The following is a 22064-nucleotide window of genomic DNA, read 5'->3' as shown; positions in this document are numbered from 1 at the left end:
TCAAAGTAGTTGTTTACTTGTATCTGACATACTGAAGTACTGTATTGAGGTGATGTCTTGTGGTTTAGAAGCTCCAGCCTCCCTCTTTACACACAGCCCTACTGTTTGCTGTACCATTGTTTGATAGATTCTGGTTTGCAGGTTCAGTATGCTGTGATACAGAAAAGAAGTGATCCTGTGAATATCATTTCTAACCGGTAAGTGTTCTGTTTTTTCAAGTTTCAGTTTTTCATTAAGTATATAGAAAACTACAAAGCAGTTTGTAATTCAATATGTTAATGTAACATTATTCAGCAGGTTTCATTCAACTTTATGAAGCAACATGTGTTAATTATATGGGGTGAGGCAAAACCTTTGGCCACAGCTATATAGTACAGTACAGTACCGTACAACTTAGAGACCATGAAGACCAGGCAAGGCATGTATTTACTGTATTACAGATTCTGATTAGTAATCAGAACAAATCAACACTCAGGGTCCAGTGTCCACTGGGTCTGATCAGTACTGTTTACCCTTCACATCCCTCGGTTACCGCTTTTTAAGATGCTCAACACTAGCCATCATTAATTTCAATGATGAAGTTCAAACAGTAAAACTGTACAATAAAATAGAAGGTACATTAATTGCATTGTGTCTAGTTGAAAATGAATGGCATGCCATAACGTGGGGGATTATATGTACAGCTATGGCCAAAGTTTTAGCATCACCCTGTACAATTAACTAATTTTGCTTCACAAAATCGAAAGAAACCTGCTGTATAATGTTACGTTAACATATTGAATTACATATCGCTTTGTAATGTTCAAATATACTTAGCGGAAAACTGACAAAAATTACTATATTATGGCTTTCTGCAGACTTTTGCGACTTCTCGTTTTGTACTTTTTTGATAACATGATTTTAAATAAAATATCAAAATTCTGATCATATATATATATATTTAATTATGTCCCAATTCTAAAATTGTAAGTGCTGCAATGCTTTTGACCACAGCTGTAGTACTAAGCCTCAATGTAACATCTTTATAAAGGGTTGTTGTAATTTTAAGATTTCAGATTTGAATTCTTTCTTGCACTCCTGGATCATACCCTTTCAAAAAGAAAACCACCTAAGCCAGGGGTTTTCTAATGGTCATAGGGGGTAGCTGCCAGGCTGCTTTCTCATACTGGTCGTTCTCAACACATTACTCCAGTGCTTATGTCCTTACAGTGGTTACCAGTGAGCTACCAAATTGATTTTAAAGTTGCTGTAATAACTTCTAAGACCCTTCATGGATTAGGACCATCCTATCTCCAAGAACTATTAATTATGTATGTTTCTAGTCGTTCTATGAGATCAGAAAATGCAGAACTTTTAATTGTTCCAATAAGTCCTCTAAAACAGAGCTTTTTGCTGTTGTGCTCCTCGGTTGTGGAACTCTATTCTGGTTACCATTAGGCAGCCTGAAACACTGGATTCTTTTAAACCTAAATTGAAAACATACTTTTTTTAATGTGCTTGGTTATAACTGGAATGTATTGTATACATGCACTGTTTTATTTTGTTTTTAACTTTGTACAGCACTCTGGGGTACCTTGGCGTGAAGGGCGCTAATAAAAATAATGTTCTATTGTTTTGTATTGTATTACGCAGGAAGGCTCAGAAATGCATCAATGTAATTGAAAGAAAATAATGATCTTGAATTATTTTTTTAACAGTATTCTATATATCTATAAACCACTGTGCATAAATATTTCATTTTTGTTTAGCATCTCCAAGGTTAGTCTAGTATATTTTCAGAAATGATCTTCCACCTGTACGATGCGTGATTTCGATTGAGCAGATTGAAGCAGGAGTCTGGCAATTCTTCTATGGAGAGCTCTGCCCATCAACTTTGCAGTTCTCATCTGCTTGTGGATCGGGGTTTCGTGTCTTATTGTTTGAACAATACCAGTGTCGGGCCGGCGAATTTGAAGAACAGGAATGCTAGTTTTTTTTGTTGTTTTGACATTTGGGTGTAAAAAAAACTAGTAGTTTAATAATAGACATCGCATCCTAAAATATATCGTTACAGGACACTTTTGCTATTCAATTCATGGAACAGGAAAACTTTGCTTTATTGCATGTTATGTATATAGAGCTCTGTTTTAAATATGGTTCATCATTTGCAAACTATATAATTCTCACCTTTCAGACAAAAAGGATCTCATGTGGCCAAAAATACAGTTTTTATCACTGTCTGCATAGAAGAATATTGTATATTCAAAAAATAACATACGACTGATTTTAAATATGTGTTATGATTATTATCGTATAGGTATAGGTTTATCGTTTGCAAACTATATAATTCTCAGCTTTGAGACAAAAAGGTACCGGATCTGGGATCCGTGTGATCCGGTACAAATTAACCCCGAATTACACCAAAGAATAAAATAGAGAATGACCAAACACAGAACCATCTGATACTTTTCATTCTGCTACTCAATTACCCTCCTTCAGTCATCTTTAAAAAAAACATTCTTCATTAATGTTTGTTTTTGGTTGTTTTGTTTTGTTTTTAATTGAACAACACAGGTTATCAAGGATGTCAGTGCCTATAAGAGATCACTTCATTACATAATTTAATATGTTTTAATGAACAGCTTGTGTTACAGTATTGCAGTTTTTCTAGTTATATGTTTTGCTGCAGCCTGTTTAATAATACCCATATATTACTGTGTGTAACACCCTTTATAACGCATTTATAGAAGCCTTACCTTTAAGCTCCTCAAAAGAAACAGATCTTTTCTCCTAAGACCTGATCGAGGTTTATTTATTAAAATACCGTACACTATAATAGCTCAACAGTTTCATGTAATTGATTCTATTTTTACATTTTACATTTTTACATCCATAACATACTTCAAGTAAGTTGAGCACAGAAAACAGTAATTATAAAACACTCCACTGTACACTAGGCAAAATTACTAAAAGAAAAAAAAAGAAAGATGATTTGGCAAATGTTTTGAAAATAAGTTTTCAGGCATTTGTTTAATAATGTAATTAGTTTCTTTCAGTGTTTCAATATGTGTTATGAATATTAAAACGTTAAATACATGTATTCAGAAACAATGATTTAAATTGTAAAAATATCTTCATTGTCAAATTATGTTAAATAGTTTGTAATGAGTGACAGTTTTCAATGTATCATCACAAATATTCTCTCAAAGTCTTTAAGACACGGGTGCTTTCCATAGCATTTTATGCTACAAATTATTGCATAATTATTTATTTAAATGACCGATTATCTTTCAGGCAGTGGTATTTATTAAATCTTGATTAAATCTGGTAGTGCACTTCTGAAACTTTTTTTTGCATTTTTACTTAACATGGAAAATAGAAAATATCTTGGTAACACTTTAAATTAAATCTCTCTAATTCCTGTGTATTTGCATTGCAGTTGCATAGTAATATATATGTGTCCTTAAAGTGTTATTCTGCATAGTTATAATGTACTTAACATGTACATATTTTTCACAATATATGTAAATACACAATTGTACATTGTAGCTATGCATAATAATATTGTAATTGTGTGTAAGTACACATGTATTTATTAAGTAACTACCATGTAAACACACGGTCAGTAGATACACTTAATGTTACCAAATTCTTCAAACAGATTTATATTGTACCATTGAAAATGATTTATTACTATCTATAAACCAGCTCTTACAGTACTGAGGTATACATTATCACACTACTGGGGGACATGTAGAAAATTCTGTTTTGGAATTGTTGTCAGTTAAGGTAACACTTTAGGGATCCGATACAAGTGATAATAAACAATCTATAAACATGGTATTAATTATGTCATTAGCAATGATAGAACATGATTGGAAATACTAAGACTATTATTATACATTTTGCTATTGTTTATAATCGTTTTTAACGGATATAGTCTGTCTGCCTCTCTTTTCAGATCTGATTGCCTTGCTATGCCTGTCTGTTTATATTTCAGTTTCACCAATTATTTAGGGCTGCTTTTACAATACAGTTATTGTACACTTTTGCCACTTTTTTTTTTTGCTATTGTTTATAACCACTTATAACGGATCCCTAAACTAAAGTGTTACTGAAATGTTTACTGTACGATGCGGTGAAGGCTTTCAGAAAGAACCATTTATTATGTCATCTCCAGCAGAAACACTCACACTGTATGTATATATATATAAAATTTGTTGAAGATAGTAACTTTTTGACTAGAAATATTTATCAATATTAATTTATAGAAATTAGGACAAGAGCACAAGTAACTGTTAGTGCCTGAAAATAGTATAGAAAGATGAAGAAACCAAAAGCTGGAAGATAGTCTAGACATGTTGAAAACAAGTTCATTAACATGTTATAACTAATCTGTGTATTAACAGGTTAATTGGTTTTAATAAAGAAAATGCTGTTAATTATATGGCAGCATTGTTAAAAGAGCATGTTTCAGTAGCTGAGGTTTAAAATCAAGTCAAGAAGATAAATTATCTGTTTTCGTAGTAACTGTCAATCTGCAGATAAGGACGAGTTGTTGCAAGAAATTGCAAATTGCTATAAACAATTAATACACAAGTTAGTACAATCTGTTGTTCCAAAGAAGAGTCCAGTTACAGCAGGTCTCCACTACACTTACTATATAATAATGATTTTATTTTCAGATCTAAAAAAAAGTCATCAGTTATTAAGAGATATAAAAAATATAAACATCAACACATTGAATATGTAATTGCTGATTGTAATATAAAATGCAGTATGGGGTATTAATTGCTAATTTGACAATGGCATTTTGAATGAATTTGAAATATTTTAAAGTATTATAGAATCCTGTGTTGTTTATATTTTATTATTCACACATCATAGATAAATAAACTACATTTTTTCAACAAGTATTCAGGAGCATTGCAGTGTATCCCGGTCACGCTCCCTCCTGCATCAGTGCTGGTGCTCTGATTCAAATGAGTGGTGTGCAGTATTGTGGGAACAGAAAAGCAGCATGTTGCAGGGGGGAGTGTGATCTGGATACAATGCGATCCTGAAAGAGATTTCTTTCTCCTGGTGAACACTCCACAGTAAATGTTGAGAAATGTATTACCCAGTTGATTTATGGCTCATAGGGTGTTATTTTCAAAGGAGATCCGCTGGAGGATAATGCTTTATGCCATCATTTTTCCAACCGATTTTCTATTTTCCAGAATTAGTTATTCTGACGCTTTCTTGATGGCGGACTACATAATCTAAGAATCCATGCTTATTTTCCAAAGATCAAAGTGGTGGAAAATTTAAACTTCCACCAGTTTGCTTTCACCTGCTTCAGAATGGTCAATAGTCTATCCACCAGTAAGGAGTGACAGCACTTCAGATCACTACCGTGCCCCCCTTAACTTTTTCAGGCACCCAATATGCCCCCCTCAAAATTCAGGATGTCCCATTTTCATGATAGTTATAGTGTATTTTTTTTTTTAAAACAGTACAGGCTGTGTAAAACGACTTCATTCATATCATATTGTTGTTTTTTATGAAGAAGTTTTCACTGTCTTATTTACAATGTAGCCTGTCATTGTGTGTGAACCCATTGTTCAGAGTCAGGGCTTTGTGTTTTTTACATGTTTTTTAACCTGTAATTTAGTCCTCTAGCAACTCGATGTCGATATAGCCTCCACAGTAAACCACGTACTGAGCAATCATTAAGCAATCATCCCATTACTTTAACCATTTGAATTACTCATCCTAGTACTACAAAGTACTTATTAGCAGATTAATATACAAAATGCTGGCTACTGACATTTATTTAACCCTCACATCCCTGTGAATGCGTAATAAAGGATTTTAAAAGTTTTTTTTCAACATTATTTCAGAGAATTATTTATAGGTTCAAATTTACCAGTACACTTTTGCGCAAATCATTTGTTTAAAAAAAAATGATTATATTTCTTTGATCTGAATCTCACCAGGCACAAATATGTAATTTGTCAACAGAAGGGGAAAATGATCTGGCATTTGATAGATTATGTAACATTATGTAAAGCTGTGTGTTTTATTATTTTTGTAGTTTTGTTCTTTGAATATATAATGTAAAAAAGGTTGTTTCGTAAGGAGCCCATAATATTGTGCATTATATATTTTGCTGTTAAAATTAAGCATTATCAGCTGGTTAAGCTGGTCTTCCTTCGTGGATTGACGTTGCTCTGTGAAAATGTGTCTGTCATATGAAGAAACACTTCTTTCAGCAGTCACAGAATTGGTAACAACTAAGAAATGTTGGTAACACTTTAGTTTAGGGATCTGATATAGTGATTATAAACAATCTATAAACATGTTATTAATTATGCTATTAACAATTATAGAATAATTCAATAATATGAATATAGAAATAGAAATAAGAGTATTATTACACACTTTTGTCATTGTTTTTTTGCGCTATTGTTTATAATCGCTTATAACGGATATAGTCTGTCTGTCTTTACAGGTCTGTTTGTATTTCTATGCCTGTGTGTCTCTCGGTCTGTCTGTCTTTATGTCTGTCTCACCAATTGTATGGGGTTGCATTGTTTTTGCAATACAGTTATGTGGTAAGTGGTACGTGCAGGTGCAGTGTAGTAATCCAGTAATGAAGAGACAAACAACAGAGTATGGGTGAAAATGGGTTCTGTTTATTTTAAATCCAGGGGTCTGATGACCAAACAGAAAACAAACAAGAGAACTGGCAACACAGCAGCGATGTGTATTGCTTAGGAATATGGAGGGGTGCAGTCCCGTAAATAATAATACAGTCCAGAACACCACACACAAACACGGTCACCTCTCCCAGTGAGTGCTGCAGTGTGGGCGGTGAAGGTACAATTATTTGTGACAAACAGTTAGTGCTTTTGTTGTCCAGGTTTTGTGCTGGCCATGGGCGACAGTGTTAGCCATCTAGTCTAACAAACAAGACAAACAGTAGACCTTAGACACACTGACAAACAAACAAAAAAACACTCATGGTTACTTTACTCGGGTCCAATTTGGTCAATATCATAACAATATCAATTGCAAGGAACAGATTGCATAGCTACATCCCCTATTTATACCGTTGACCTTGACCCCTTGGTTAACTAGCACATCTCCTCCTCTCCACAGATGCCACGCCATTAACCTTCCGGGTCAATGGTTTAGTGTACCGTAGCTCCGCCCCCTTTCTAGATGGCCGACTTCCACCGAACCCTAGGAATAGATTGTTTGGCCAACTAGTCCAAGGTACTCTGTTCCCTTTACACAGCGCCCTCACAGGTCAGGGGGAGGTCTAACACCAAGAATAATTTTATCTCTGTCACAAGTTATTATACACTTTTGCCATGGTTTTGTTTTTACTATTGTTTATAACCACTTATAATGGAATTTAAATATTTCTTGCATTTCTCAAAATTTCAGTCAAAGGAATTCCACTACCATTTCATTTTACATATAGCTAGGCTTACTACTACACCCACCCCTTGTTATATTGGCCCTCGCTATACTACGGATTATCCCGCTCCTGGAGTTCTGCTGTAGCCTGGCCCGCTGTCGAATAGACCTCCCTGGCTGCTTCAGCCCGCCCACCTCGGTGCGTTGGGCCTTCAAAAAAAAAGTGTGTTCTTCCTTCTGTTCTTTTCTCAACTAACTGAGCTCTCGTCTGATCAAGCTTTGGCCTGTGTGTCTCCCCTGGTGCATGCTGCACGCTGACCAGGTGGCTGGCTACATAAGAACATAAGAACATAAGAAAGTTTACAAACGAGAGGCCATTCAGCCCATCTTGCTCGTTTGGTTGTTAGTAGCTTACTGATTCCAGAATCTAATCAAGCAGCTTCTTGAAGGATCCCCGGGTGTCAGCTTCAACAACATTACTGGGGAGTTGGTTCCAAACTTTCACAATTCTCTGTGTAAAAAAGTGCCTCCTATTTTCTGTTATGAATGCCCCTTTATCTAATCTCCATGTGTGACCCCTGGTCCTTGTTTCTTTTTTCAAGTCAAAGAAGTCCCCCGGGTTGACATTGTCTATACCTTTTAGGATTTTGAATGTTTGAATCAGATCGCCGCGTAGTCTTCTTTGTTCAAGACTGAATAGATTCAATTCTTTTAGCCTGTCTGCATACGACATGCCTTTGGTTGCTCTTCTTTGCACTCTTTCCTATTTTTGTGTCGTCTGCAAATTTAACAAGTTTGCTTACTATACCAGAATCTAAATCATGAATGTAGATTAGGAATAGCAGAGGACCTAATACTGATCCCTGTGGTACACCACTGGTTAAATCGCTCCATTCTGAGGTTTCTCCTCTAATCAGTACTTTCTGTTTACTACATGTTAACCACTCCCTAATCCATGTGCATGCATTTACTTGAATCCCTACTGCGTTCAGTTTGAGAATTAATCTTTTATGCAGGACTTTGTCAAAAGCTTTCTGGAAATCTAAATGAACCATGTTGTATGCTTTGCAATTATCCATTGTCAATGTTGCATCTTGAAAAAAGTCAAGTAGGTTAGTTAGACACGATCTCCCTTTCCTAAAACCATACTGACTGTCTCCCAGGATATTGTTACAATATAGGTAATTTTCCATTTTAGATCTTATTATAGTTTCCATAAGTTTACATATAATAGAAGTCAGGCTTATTGGTCTGTAGTTACCTGGTTCGGTTTTGTCTCCCTTTTTGTGGATCGGTATTACGTTTGCAATTTTCCAGTCTGTCGGTACAACCCCTGTGTCAAGAGACTGTTGCATGATCTTGGTTAGCGGTTTGTAAATAACTTCTTTCATTTCTTTGTGCCTTTTTATTGGCCATTACCTCTGCTAAGCGGGTCAGTGAGTGCATAGTTCCTTTATTATTATTATTATTTATTTCTTAGCAGACGCCCTTATCCAGGGCGACTTATAATTGTTACAAGATATCACATTATTTTTTGCATTTAATTACATTATTTTTTACACATTATTTTTACATACAATTACCCATTTATACAGCTGGGTTTTTACTGGAGCAATCTGGGTAAAGTACCTTGCTCAAGGGTACAGCAGCAGTGTCCCCCACCTGGGATTGAACCGACGACCCTCCGGTCAAGAGTCCAGAGCCCTAACCACTACTCCACACTGCTGCCCCTTTATGCGCATTTGGGATAATGGAAACAGGCTATCGTTAAATTCTCTCTGCCGAGTGAGGGTACTGACAGGTTATATGTATTGGACGGAAGTGCTGCGTCAGTCTGACCAACTTTTCTTTTCCTATGTTGAAAGGACCCTGGGGCAAGCCATCTCGAAGCAGCGACTGGGCCACTGGATTGTGGACACAGTATCGACTGTGTATAATGAGGCCGGGAGGGTGGCCACGCATTCTACCAGAGGGGTGGTCAAGTCATGGGTGCTCTTTCGAGGTGCATCATTGACTGATATTTGTACTGCAGCTAGCTTTGCTACTCCGCATACAATCACCAGGTTCTACCGAATCAATGTGGTAGATCCTTCTATGCCTTCATTAAGCACAAGGGTCCTTGAGGGTGCACGCGCGCACCACCAACACCGGTTGGCAGTAGCGAGGCATCCCTCGTATGCTGTCCGCTCATGCTCCCTTTCGACGGCGCTGGTATACTTTCTCAAAAGTATTGGTTGGTGGTCATCTTCGAATTGGAAGTGAACGTTAGGTTACTTACCGTAACCCTGGAGGGTGTGGTTTATTGTATTTTTAGATGGTGTAGAATACGTGATTGTAAACCAGTGGTGCACAAACATTTTAAATGCTACCCCCCCCTTTTTAGCATACATTTTGTTGCCCCCCACCCCACACACACACACACATATTAAAACATTAGAACTTAACAATTTCATGTAAATCGCGTATTTTGTTCTGCTGTTTCTTGCCATGTGGCATCCTTCTTTTTATTGTCGTTATAACCTTTATAATTTATTTAAAATGTTCTATCCTTTAAAAAAACTAAATTACAGAACTGCCCTTTACTCTCAGTCGTTCCCCCCTTACTGACTCTCCATGCCCCCCCACTTTGCGCACCACTGTTTTAAACCTCTAACACTAGTACATACAATATGGTTTTTAGGAACGGTAATATTGTTAATGCCTTCGCCCCGGAACCTCTTTCTGTACAAATTAAGCACTGCATCTAGAGTGTCCAGAATGACAGTGTACGTGTGTTAGAAGTTTGTATAGAACAGTTATTAAAAATGTCATAAATCATTATCATATGAGGAGCCTTTTCAGACAAATATGAGAAAGAGAGAGAGAGGAATTCATTCAAATCATTTTAATATGCATGCTTGTTTGTTTGTTTGCCTATAAAGTTACTGATGCACATCCACGGGTGAGCATATAGAACCTATAAATAAATGTTTCAGATGCTCTATCAGACACAGTATGTGAAATGCAAATATGTGTATACAGTCTTCCTACATATTTTATTTGTATTTAGTAGAAAAGTTGAAACATAACTTTTTGGTTCTTGGTGCATCTAAATAAATAACCATTACTTGAACAAGATGTAATTTTGACAGGAATGAGTGAAAGCAGCTGCTTTACGATCACACTTTTAATTTTAAATATTGCACAGTTAACAACCTAAATATTTTAAATGTAGACAAATATTGCTACCTGACATATTTGCACCCTTCATTTGATTAAAATACTGTAACTGTTTTGTAATTGTTAATGTGGATTGCGACATTGCTTCTGGCTGCCAGAGTAATGAACAGCAATGCTCATTTGTATATAATGCACACACACATTGTCATTGGTAAATGTCAGTACATTTGCCAGTATATTATATATGTGACCATTTACATTTACTACAAACATTCTGTTAAGATTACACTGTTGCATTGTCCTGCAATTTCACAGATTATTTTAACAGTTTACAAACACAAATAATAAGAAAAATAATACTACAAAAATGAACTAATAAAATATATATGTTTGCATTTGCGTTTTGATTTTTTTACCCTGCTGTTTTGGGGCATGTTTCGATTGTGCTTGTATAACATTTGAACCAGAAGCATTTTTCTTTGGCGGATTGCACCGCTTCAATGGTCATTACTTACTCATTTAAAGCTCCTGAGAACCACAGAAAATGATGCATGAAATGCGATCTGCCAGTGGATAAAACAGAGAAAATAGGAGGGTATTTTTTAATGGATTAACAGGTGGAAAAATTCTGCATATGTTGCTGTTTCCACCGAAAATGAAAAACATTTCCAAAATCGAGCCCATAATGTGTCAGCAATATGTTTAAAAGTATAGTTCTGTGATATAGACAATATAAAAAGGGACAGCAGTATGTTTAACCCTTTGCAGTCCATTTATTAAGTGCCCGTCAGGCGCGTCCGGTACAATTTATTTTCACACACGCAGTTAATTTTAGACGCGTTGTTTAAAAGTATTTTTTTTCACAGTCAAACGGGTTTAAAAGGCCCTGCATATCAAAAAAGCACTCACTAGGCATCTCCAGTCCCGCTCCACCCTTTCATTCGCTATAGCTTTCATATATGCTAAAAAATAAATAATAATAATAATAATAATAATAATAATAATAATAATAATAATAATAATAATAATAATAATAATAATAGTCGTAGATACCGATCAATCATCTCCTGATCACTTGTTTTATCACCAAATGCCTCAATAATGCGATCCAAATCATTATTTTATTACTATAACATCTCAAAAAAGCTCTGTAAATGTCTGTGATATTCTCTGAGCGCTGATGCAGTTACAGCCAGCTTGTTTCCTTATGGCCGCCGTTATCTGATGCCGGGGGCAAGTATGACTATTCATGAGATACGTCCTTTATTTTATTTTATTTTTTTCTTTGTCTCGGCTCCTGTCGCTTCCACTCAGCCATTGAATGGTTTTCTCAGCTTTTTCCAGAGAAAAAACGACTAGAAACCCGTTTTTTGCGTCTTTTTGATGATGTCAGACAGGGTCCGACATTGGACCGGATAGGAATAATTGCAATGTCGGACCAGGTCCGACATAGGACCGCAAAGTCTTAAAAGTATAATTCTGTGATATGGACATGTGACAGAAATACAGTGATTCTTGGTGGTAAATCTCCCTCCCGACTTGCGATGGCACTAAGTAGAGAGAACAGAGTACCTTGGATGAGTTGGCCAGACACGTTATTCCCAGGGTTCAAAGGAAGTTGGCCAGCTAGAAAGGGACGGAACTCCGTCACATTAACTCATCGACCCGGAAGGGAAACGATGTGGCAGTCGCAGATTGGAGGGGCGGCTGCACTCATTTACCAAGGGGTCATGTGTGACGGCATAAAAAGGGGATGGAGAGACGCAATCTGTTCCTTCGCTTTGGTTAAGAGATATAACCCGGAAGGACCGTGTGAAACCAGTGATAAAAGTATCGTGAGTGTTTGGTTGTTTTGTCTATAATTGTTCTTGTTTGCTATTATTAGACAGCTAACACATTCCGGAGCTGTCGCCAAGGACCAGCACAAAACCCAGAACAGCACTGCACTTTTGTCACGTATAAACTTGTATCACCCACCATGAGCACTACAGCATGCAGCCAGGACTGGTGTCTGTGTTAGTACATTGTGGGAAGGATACATGTGTTTATTATTTGGGACTGCATACCCGTGTTTATTTGCCCCGTGCATTACACATTGTTGTGTATTGCCGGGGATCTTTATTTGGTCACCAGACCTGGAATTTATAAAATAAAAAGAAACCACTTTCCAACTGGATTACAAATCTCTGTCTGTTAATTACGCACGCATCACTCCTGCACCTGTACACTGCAAACCACTTTGTCACAGACAATATAAAAAGAGTCAGCAATATGTTTAAAAGTATAATTCTGTGATAAGGACAACACAGCAAAGGTAACGCATTTCATTTCTTGTATACTTTGCAGGGTATTTTGTAACACTGTAAGCTGTATAAATAACTCAAGGGGTGAATTGGTTTGTTGTTTAACACATATTATTCAATCATTTGACAGTTTTGAATGTTTGTCAAATTTAATATAGTCACCAGCAACGGGACTGAGCAAAGTGGATTTCTATAATGAGACGAGTAAAAACAATGCACCTCACTTTTCATGATCCCTGAATTAACAGAGAGCTCATGAAATTACAATAGAATAAAACAGCTTTTTTTTCAGATGATGGCAAGTTTCGTGGACAGCAGCATCGATATTGATACCCAGGATGAAGAAGATTCTGAGAACATACTGCAACGATATGAACCAGCTTGTTTGATTCCCAAGAAACCAGCAACATTGGGGAAATTTCTCAAGGTGGAGCCAACAGCCCTGGGTGTAAGATACCCACTGTTTTTAAATATGGTTTACGTTATTTGTTATGTTAGTACTTACACATAATTACAATGTTATTATGCATAGATAAAATTTACTTTTGCATGATATAACCCTAAACCTAACCCTTTTCTGATACAACTGTATACTTACTGTACCTATATTGTGCAAAAAGAGTTACACTTTAAACATTGTAATTATGTGTAAGTACATATACTTTTACTATATTACCACTATGTAAATACACAGTAATTAGAGACACTTATTGTAAAGAGTTACCCATTATTTTTGGGTCATGGGTGGCGAAGTCTCCAAATTAAAAACAGCAAGATGATGGTATTTAATGTTAGTTAATATTCTGAAGCAAAAGGGATAATAAATTATCCATTAGTATAATGAGAACACGTTTACAAAGAGAAAGACCAACTTCTTCTAAAGTATTACCCAGTATTGTTTTTTTCCCTATCAATTCTTTAAGTTGTTTGACAGTTGTGGTACTGTGATAAATTCACAAAAACCTTTCTGACTGTAATGCCAAAAGGAACATGTGCTCTTCTGCAGATATCTACTTAATAAATGCATTGCTAGGATTCAGTATTAACTATTTGAAAATAATATATACAACCAGCATCTTTACAATACTCAGTTAGCATGTTATGTGGCAAACTTTGACCACTAAACAGTTTATAATACAAGCTTTGATGCATTTCACTAAAGAGGCCCTACCGCATTGCTAAAGGGAGAACCTTTAACACTGGATTTAGAGGGAGTGTTCAGCACGGTTCTGATCTATGTAACTCTTGACTGGGTTTAGAGGGAGTTCAGCATGGTTCTGATCTATGGAACCCTGATTCCTTTAAAGCAATAACTGATATTTAAATAATAAAAGGGTATTATTTAACACTAGAAGCCCTGCGGCAGTCATTTTGGCGGTTTTTGGTTTTAAAATGTAATTTTCTCCAGTTGTGTAACACATATGGGGCTGTGCGTTCGTGTACCTTTCTGTCCGTATGTATTAAATATTCTCACAAAGCATGAAACGCAGGAGTGCAAAAATAAAGGAGATATATTACATTATACCTAAAAGCCCCGGGAGCAGTCACATTGACGGCCACACAGAAAACAATTATATTGTGATTATACAGAACGGTATTCTACTTTATTATTTTTATTTACCAGTCTGCAATGTGTTTAACTGTAATCAGATTAGTCTCTACTCTCTTCCTGAGTGAATGACTGACAGTCTATTGTTTTCAATCAGCCTTTTGAAGGCTGTCGCCTGCTTGCCAGCTGCGCTGCTTTGGTCAGTCAGTTAGCATAGGGACTAGTGAAAATAAATACCATAGATAATGCAACAAAATTATTATTATTATTTATTTATTTCTTAGCAGATGCCCCCTTATCCAGGGTGACTTACAATTGTAAGCAAATACATTTCAAGTGTTACAGTACAAGTAATAATACAATTAAGAGCAAGATAAATACAATGACTTTGGTTCAAGCAAGTACAAGTGTGACAAAATACAATTCAATAATACTGCAGATAACAGTGATAGTTACATCAGGATATGATTAAATACAAAATACTACAGATTAAACACTTGGCAGATTACAGTACTCTGAAGTACAGGATTAAATGCAGTAAAATAGGGGGCAGATAAGAGCAAATAAAGCGCATTTAAGGAAGGGTGATAAGCATCCCAGGGGAAAAACAGAGGAGTTCTACAGGTGTTGTTTGAAGAGGTGAGTCTTAAGGAGGTGCCGGAATGTGGTCAGGGACTGGGCAGTCCTGACATCTGTAGGAAGGTCATTCCACCACTGCGGAGCGAGGGTGGAGAAGGAGCGGGCTCTGAAAGCAAGGGAGCGTAGAGGAGGTAGAGCCAGTCTTCTAGTGCAGGTGGAGCGGAGAGGTCGAGTGGGGGTGTAGGGAGAGATGAGGGTCTGGAGGTGGCTGGGTGCAGTCTGGTCAAGGCATCTTTAGGCTAGTACAATAGTCTTCAACTGGATGCGAGCGGTGATCGGTAGCCAGTGGAGTGAGCGGAGTAGTGGAGTTGCATGGGAGAAGCGAGGCAGAGAGAACACCAGGCAGGCAGCGGAGTTCTGGATGAGCTGGAGCGGATGGGTGGCGGACGCAGGGAGGCCAGCCAGGAGGGAGTTGCAGTAGTCTAGGCGGGAGAGTACCAAAAATATGGAGTTGACGTTTTGGATCAGATGGCACGGAAGTATTCCGTGAAAGCTGGCTCCCGACGGTGGTCTGTTCAAGTGTTTTACAATGTATTGGACCTCGCAGCCATCAACTCCTGGATACTTTACAAAGAATGCACGGAGAAGAATTTACCAAGGAGATAATATTTTTTACAGTTAGCACAGCAACTTCACAAGAAGCATTTGGTACAGTGGGAGACTGCCAAGCATGTACCCACAGCTGAAGCTGGCAAACCCACTACGAGCAGCAAGAGATGCCAATGCCAGGTTGGCAAGTGCAATAAAAATAAAACTTTGGACAGCTGTGTCCTGTGGAGAAATGCGGCGTAGAGAGGCGCATTATCTGTGTTGATTGAGCCTTAGACTCAAGGTAAAGGAATACCCTTTTGTCAAAAAAAAAGAAATTAGACTTGTTATTCTAACTTCTTGTGCTGTGCACTTCTGTAAATGTAAAATGTTCTGTAAAATGTTTTTTCTAAGTTTATTTATGTTGTTCAGTTGCTTTTGCTCATCTGATAATAAACTGATTGCTGTTGAAAAGTTAAAAATGTATTGCTATAGTTTCAGTTTTATAAATATGTATATTGTAAACCGATGTCTGTTCAGATGTTTATTTATTTACATTTTCGTGTTTTGATTTGTAAAATAAATGTTCATATATATATATATATATATATATATATATATATATATATATATATATATATATATATATATATATATATATATATGCTTCGGTTGTTCAGATGTTAATGTGATGTACTCAATATGAAAAAAAACGAACTACATCTGACTGTTTCTCCTTTCGTTATACTATTTACAGTGTTTTGAATACAGCCATCAGAAATACTGCTGTGGGGCTTCTATGTATGAGTATATCTCCTGTCCTTCTAGTGTTAATCAGTTGGTCAATGCAGCCTCTGTGTTGAGGGAATAGTTGCACACAGCTCTCAAACAGTTATATAGGTTCAGTGGATCACATGATATGCTATTGTGAGTTTTATTGAACGTCTCTAATGTCAGGGACCCTCAGGAGAGCAGGTTACCTTCTGGTTCAGCATTGGTACTCTGTCTTCATCCCTTCATTGCATTGCTTGTTCTTTCTCTTAAAGGCTGCTCAGATCGTGATCGGGTTGATAACCATTGGACTTGGCATCGTTCTGGCAATGTCTCCCCCTTCACTTATTATCATTATCAAATTACCCTTTTTGACTGGTTTCTTGGTAAATATATAATTTTTTATTTCTAAATATTTACATAATATCCCTGTCAAATGTATTTATAATTTTAATATATAAATGTCCATATCTTCTATCACAGATCATACTCGGCAGAGCAATTTCTTTTCAATGATGTGTTCGCTTATTATTATTATTATTATTATTATTATTATTATTATTATTATTATTATTATTATTATTATTATACAGCATAATTTAAAACATATGTACATATGCAGTACATTTCTATGTTGAAAAGCTCATTTTTAGGTTACAGAATGCAATCAGCCAGGACAATATCCATTGCATTCTGCATTAATGCTTGTTTGTGAGCTAAAGTTTTACTTGAATTTGTGTATTTGTATACATAATAAAATATAAAATAATTTTTTTTGGCAGTTTTTGGTGTGTGGATCTCTATCTGCTGCAGTAGAAAAGTATCCAAAAATGTTATGGGTAAGTGGATTATTAAGTATGAATAGTGGGTCAGGTGGCACAGCAAGCAAATTCACAACAGCCTCAGGAGTTAAACTTCTGGGGATCTGTTTTTCACAGGTACCTTGACTTAAACCTCTGGGAGACTGTGTTTCACAAATACCTTGACTTAAACATCTGGGGGCCTGTGTTTCACAAGTGCCTCAGGACTTAAACCTCTGGGGGTCTGTGTTTCACAAATACCTTGACTTAAACCTCTGGTGATCTGTGTTTCACAAATACCTTGACTTAAACCTCTGGTGGCCTTTGTTTCACAAGTGCCTCAGGAGTAAGATCTCTGGGGGTCTGTTTCACACGTGTTTTGAGAATTGTGAAGTAAAATGAGATATGATAAGTGGGAATATATTGCAGTTCGAGGGGGGGGGGGTATACAACTTGCTAGTTGTCTAACTACTTATCCATATTAACAGTCCTTGATAATATTCTGATCAGTATGCTGTTAACAATTACAAAGGTCCAGGTCAGCTGTAGGATTTTCCTATATAAAATTATGTCACAGTAATATACTATTGTCTTTTTGCTCAGGTCTGTTTAAAAATGAGCTTAGGAAGTTCTCTTTCTGCTGGGATCGGAATAGTTTTGTATTCTGTGGATCTGTCCTTTTGGAATTCATACAGCAAGGATCAGCTAAGTGTAAGTGGAAGCTTTCTTCAGTTACACTTTACAGAAGTGTCTTTAATTACTGTGTATTTACATAGTGGTTACATAGTAAATACATGTGTACTTACACATAATTACAATGTTATTATGCGCAGTTACAATAAACTTAATGTGTAAATCTTTGTGCACCATATAAGTAAGTACACAATTGTATCAGAAAAGGGTTAGGTTAGGGTTTAGGGGGTTAGGGTTAGGGTAGGGTAAATAAACAGTAATTAGAGACACCATATAAAGTGTTACCCTTTTATGTGTTTATTATTTTTTTGTTAATTTGAGTCATAAGCAGTGTGATTATTTCCCGTTCTTTTCATTTCCGATCCTTAGGCGTCCTCATGGGGTAGAGCACAGCATTAAATGCAAACTCTCTATAGGAGTACACTGAAGAAGGCCCTCGCTGAATCACCTGTCTACTTAACTTAGTTTTACTTTCGAATTATGACTGAATATTGTGAAATTATGAATTATACGAATAAACAAAAAGCGCTAGAACTAATCATACAGTTTGACTGTTTTCCCTTTTGAAATAACTAAGCAGGGAATTCTAACCCCACTTTATTTCATCTACTCCCCTTCCACTTTCAAGGTTGTATTACTTGCTTTTATATTAGCTTTCATTTTCTTGGTGATGTCTTCTACACCCTATTCATTCACTGATAAGGCATTATCTCAAAGTTTTCGATCAATGTATATACTGCTGGATTAACCACAGCTGGATTTTTAGAGCATTTTACAGCACTGCCCCCCCCCCTCCCCTCCACCCCCCACTAAGAATAAAGGTCTGATCCAATCTGGGGGGGGGGTTACCTGGTGGTATAAAAGGCTCCAAAATAAAACGTTTTTTTTTATGTTCAACACTTGTTTATTTGTCTTCCATGAATCTATTGCTCCTGTTAAACCAATGGTCAGCACTATATCCCATTTAAAAATATTGAAGAAATCCATCACACACTTTTACCAAATTCATCGCACTGTATTCTCCCTGCAATCTACACTCTCCACAGTTGTTTTGCGAGTTCTGATTGATACTGACTTTACAATTCCAACGGTAGGATATTTACCTACAGCCAAGAAAGTAGTCAGTAATACTTGACATCAAGTGACTCTAATTTACAGTGTATTTACATAGTAGTTACATAGTAAATAAACAAGTACTTACACATTATTACAATGCTATTTTGCATAGTTACAATGCACACTATATCTAAGTACACACTTGTATCAGAAAAGGGTTAGAGTTAGGGATATAGCTAGGATTAGGTTTAGATTTAGAGTTAAAGCTAGGATTATAGGTATATTACATTAAGACATTAAGTACATTGTAACGATGAGTAATAACAGTGTAATAATGTGTAAGTACACATGTATTTACTAATTAACTACTATGTAAATACACAGTAATTAGAGACACTTCATGTAAAGTGTTACCCAGTAGTCTCCCCTAACAATGGATGTATTTAAAGATTGACATAAAGAAACACATTTTCTTGATGTTTCAAGAATCTACATTCGGTTTTGGGCACACCTCTAGTGAATACATTCAGGAATCTGCATTCAGTTTTGGGTACACCTCTAGTGAAAACTTGCTTAAAGGTACAATGGAAAGGGTTATGAAAGTGATGGACTGTTCTCTTACCCATATGTCCTTCATGTTGTCTGATTTCAAATCCAAGTCCTGTGTCTGTTTTTAATCACATCAATGTATTTGTTTTAACCCCTTGAGGTACACAAGGAATTGAGCTGCTTTTCAAGCGGTGTCTAATTAAAATGCATTTGAGAGTGACTCAAGTATCACGACGAGAAAACTGGCAATTTGGATGATCAGATCCAACCTGTCAGTAAATTTTAAGCCTGTTTCGTGCACCTCGTTGCATTTTTATTAGTGGGACACACATGTCCTTGTACCTTAAAGGTTTACAAGTTGAAGCTGAGGAAGGTTTATAGCCACAGGCCTGGCTGCTGAAGCCCACTTCAAACAGCCTTAGTTCAGGATCCCACAAGGATCTGTTACATTTATCCAGGTTAGAGAGTGAGACTAATTTGTGTGACCTTCCCTTCTGACAATTGCATTGCATTTTAAAAACCATTGTTCGTATTTGTGGTCCTTTGGCTCCATCTATTGGACAATGTGTAGAACTGAGTGTGAGGGATCAGTCAAGTGCTGATTGTTGAGCTAAACCTCTTATTTTGAAACTGCAAATACATTCAAATCTGTTTGTTTTTAACAGTTCATGACTGCTGGGATTAAAGGCCTTCTTCTCAGTTTTACTGTGCTGGAGATATGCATCACTCTACCCTTAATTATTCAGGGGTACAGGTTTCTGCATGGCAGCAGCACTAGAGAATGGTAAGCTTGTATACAGGATTACAGTTATTGGCTCCCAGTTGTACTGTAGGTTGTGATGGTTTAGATTCAATCTATTTAGATTAAAGTTAATTAAATTGAAGCACATTGAAAATAGAATCATGCCCTGCCCACAATAACCTAAAATATATAATTCCATAAATTAAGAAAAATAACAATATGTACTGAGATTTAATGACACCATAGAATAAAGCATTAGTATCCACCTCAATATGAATTAATGTGTGCATGTATTCATTTTACAGATCACTGCTTCACAGGCTCTTCAACTGGATTTGTTTGGAGATATGAATTGCATTGTCTTAATCTTGGACAGAAAACCAAATAATAATAAACTATTATATGTGATATGATTTAATGTAACCTAATAATGTATTTACATGTTTAATATATCAAGATTGTAGATGCTCTAATGTTTGAAGACATGTGTATATGTATGTGCATATGAAATACATACATTGCTTCCACGTTTTGTATTTTATTCAGTGATAAAGCAGTGTGCAAATTTATTAAAACACCTCAGGATGTATAATTTGTAGCCTTATATACCTACCTGCATGAAAATCTCTGGGTGTGAGAATTTATAATCAATCCGTGCAAGTACAAACTTTTTAATTTTTCTTGCTGTATTGAAAACTCAGCTCACATCCATTGGAAGCAAATACTAAACAAAGACACAAATGGTCCATATGTATTTTATTATCCACCAAAACCAGCCAATCAATACTTTGCACCGACGAAAGCAACCAATCCTGGACCCAAAACTGCCAATCACAGACTGTCAGCTCGCCTGGAGCTCAGACAGCATCTTTCAATAAACTGAGACATGAACAGTTCAGTATTAAAGCTCCATTCAGATATCTGCCACTGTCCAGATAAACTACAAACAGCTCTGACAAGTAAAAAAAAATATTCAATAAAGTTATTTCTTTTTTCTCTAATTATGTATGTCATTCTTTATCAACATTGTTGGGACTATTTTCCTAAAACGTTTCTCAGCGGAAGGGTACCTGACGAATCATTACAAGTTAAAGGTAAATCTATGTTTTAATTTTTTTTTTATTTTTACAGAAATAACGTGAAAAATAGTTTTCTACTAGCAATAGTGCCCTCTCGATGAAGGCTCTACCGTGTGGTTGACTGTGACTTTGCCTTCAGTTCGGGACGCATAACTCCAGTCGTGGTCAACTACCACACTGTAGAGCCTTCATCGACGGGCACTATCACGAAACAAAAAATAAACACACACACATAACATATACAAAATCACACGTGCAGGGTCACAGCCCTACCACACTCACACATTACAAATATCTTGCTGGCTAGTATTGTTTTTGATGTGATTCCTTTCTTTACATTCTTTAAATGAACACACAGTAATGCTGATGTTATCACTTGCAAATTAATTTCCACATAAACAGCCCCTTTCTAATTTGTATTTCAATGCAATGTTTCCAAAGAAATTTATATTTTGACACCATTCTGCATACTTTGTATTGGAAATACACTTTCCCACAAGGTATTTCGACCAGCCCACCACTCCCTTCCTATAAACATGATATTATATGCTTACAATCGCATCTATACAAAGTATAGAAACTGTAAAGGTCCAAAAATGATATATTAAAGTACAAAGCGTGGGAGTTGAGGTGCAATCATAAATACAATAAATTAAACGACATCGCATCATTAACAAAACTAGTGAAAAGTAGTGAAAAACTAAAATGTTTAAATTGACGGAGCTTGTGATGTGTTTCAGTAACGTTTGATATTACAAAATAAACCAGAGGGAGCTAAAGGTGAACAAACAAATATTTATTTGCAGAGTT

General features: G+C 36.3%; 1 protein-coding gene across 1 annotated transcript; it reads left to right on the top strand.

Moving 5' to 3' along the window:
• The first annotated feature begins 128 nt into the window (after positions 1–128).
• Positions 129–21152, top strand: LOC117965768 (membrane-spanning 4-domains subfamily A member 8-like). Its single transcript, XM_059016132.1, has 7 exons — positions 129–197; positions 13141–13296; positions 16611–16721; positions 17118–17174; positions 17739–17846; positions 20099–20217; positions 20481–21152. Coding segments are annotated over exons 2-7 (552 nt in total). The 5' UTR covers positions 129–197; the 3' UTR covers positions 20482–21152.
• Positions 21153–22064: the final 912 nt, after the last annotated feature.

Source organism: Acipenser ruthenus, chromosome 52, assembly GCF_902713425.1.
Source record: "Acipenser ruthenus chromosome 52, fAciRut3.2 maternal haplotype, whole genome shotgun sequence".
In the NCBI taxonomy this organism is placed as follows: Eukaryota; Metazoa; Chordata; class Actinopteri; order Acipenseriformes; family Acipenseridae; genus Acipenser; species Acipenser ruthenus.
Note: the sequence above shows the minus strand (reverse complement) of the source record. Positions and strands in the feature narration are given on the sequence as shown.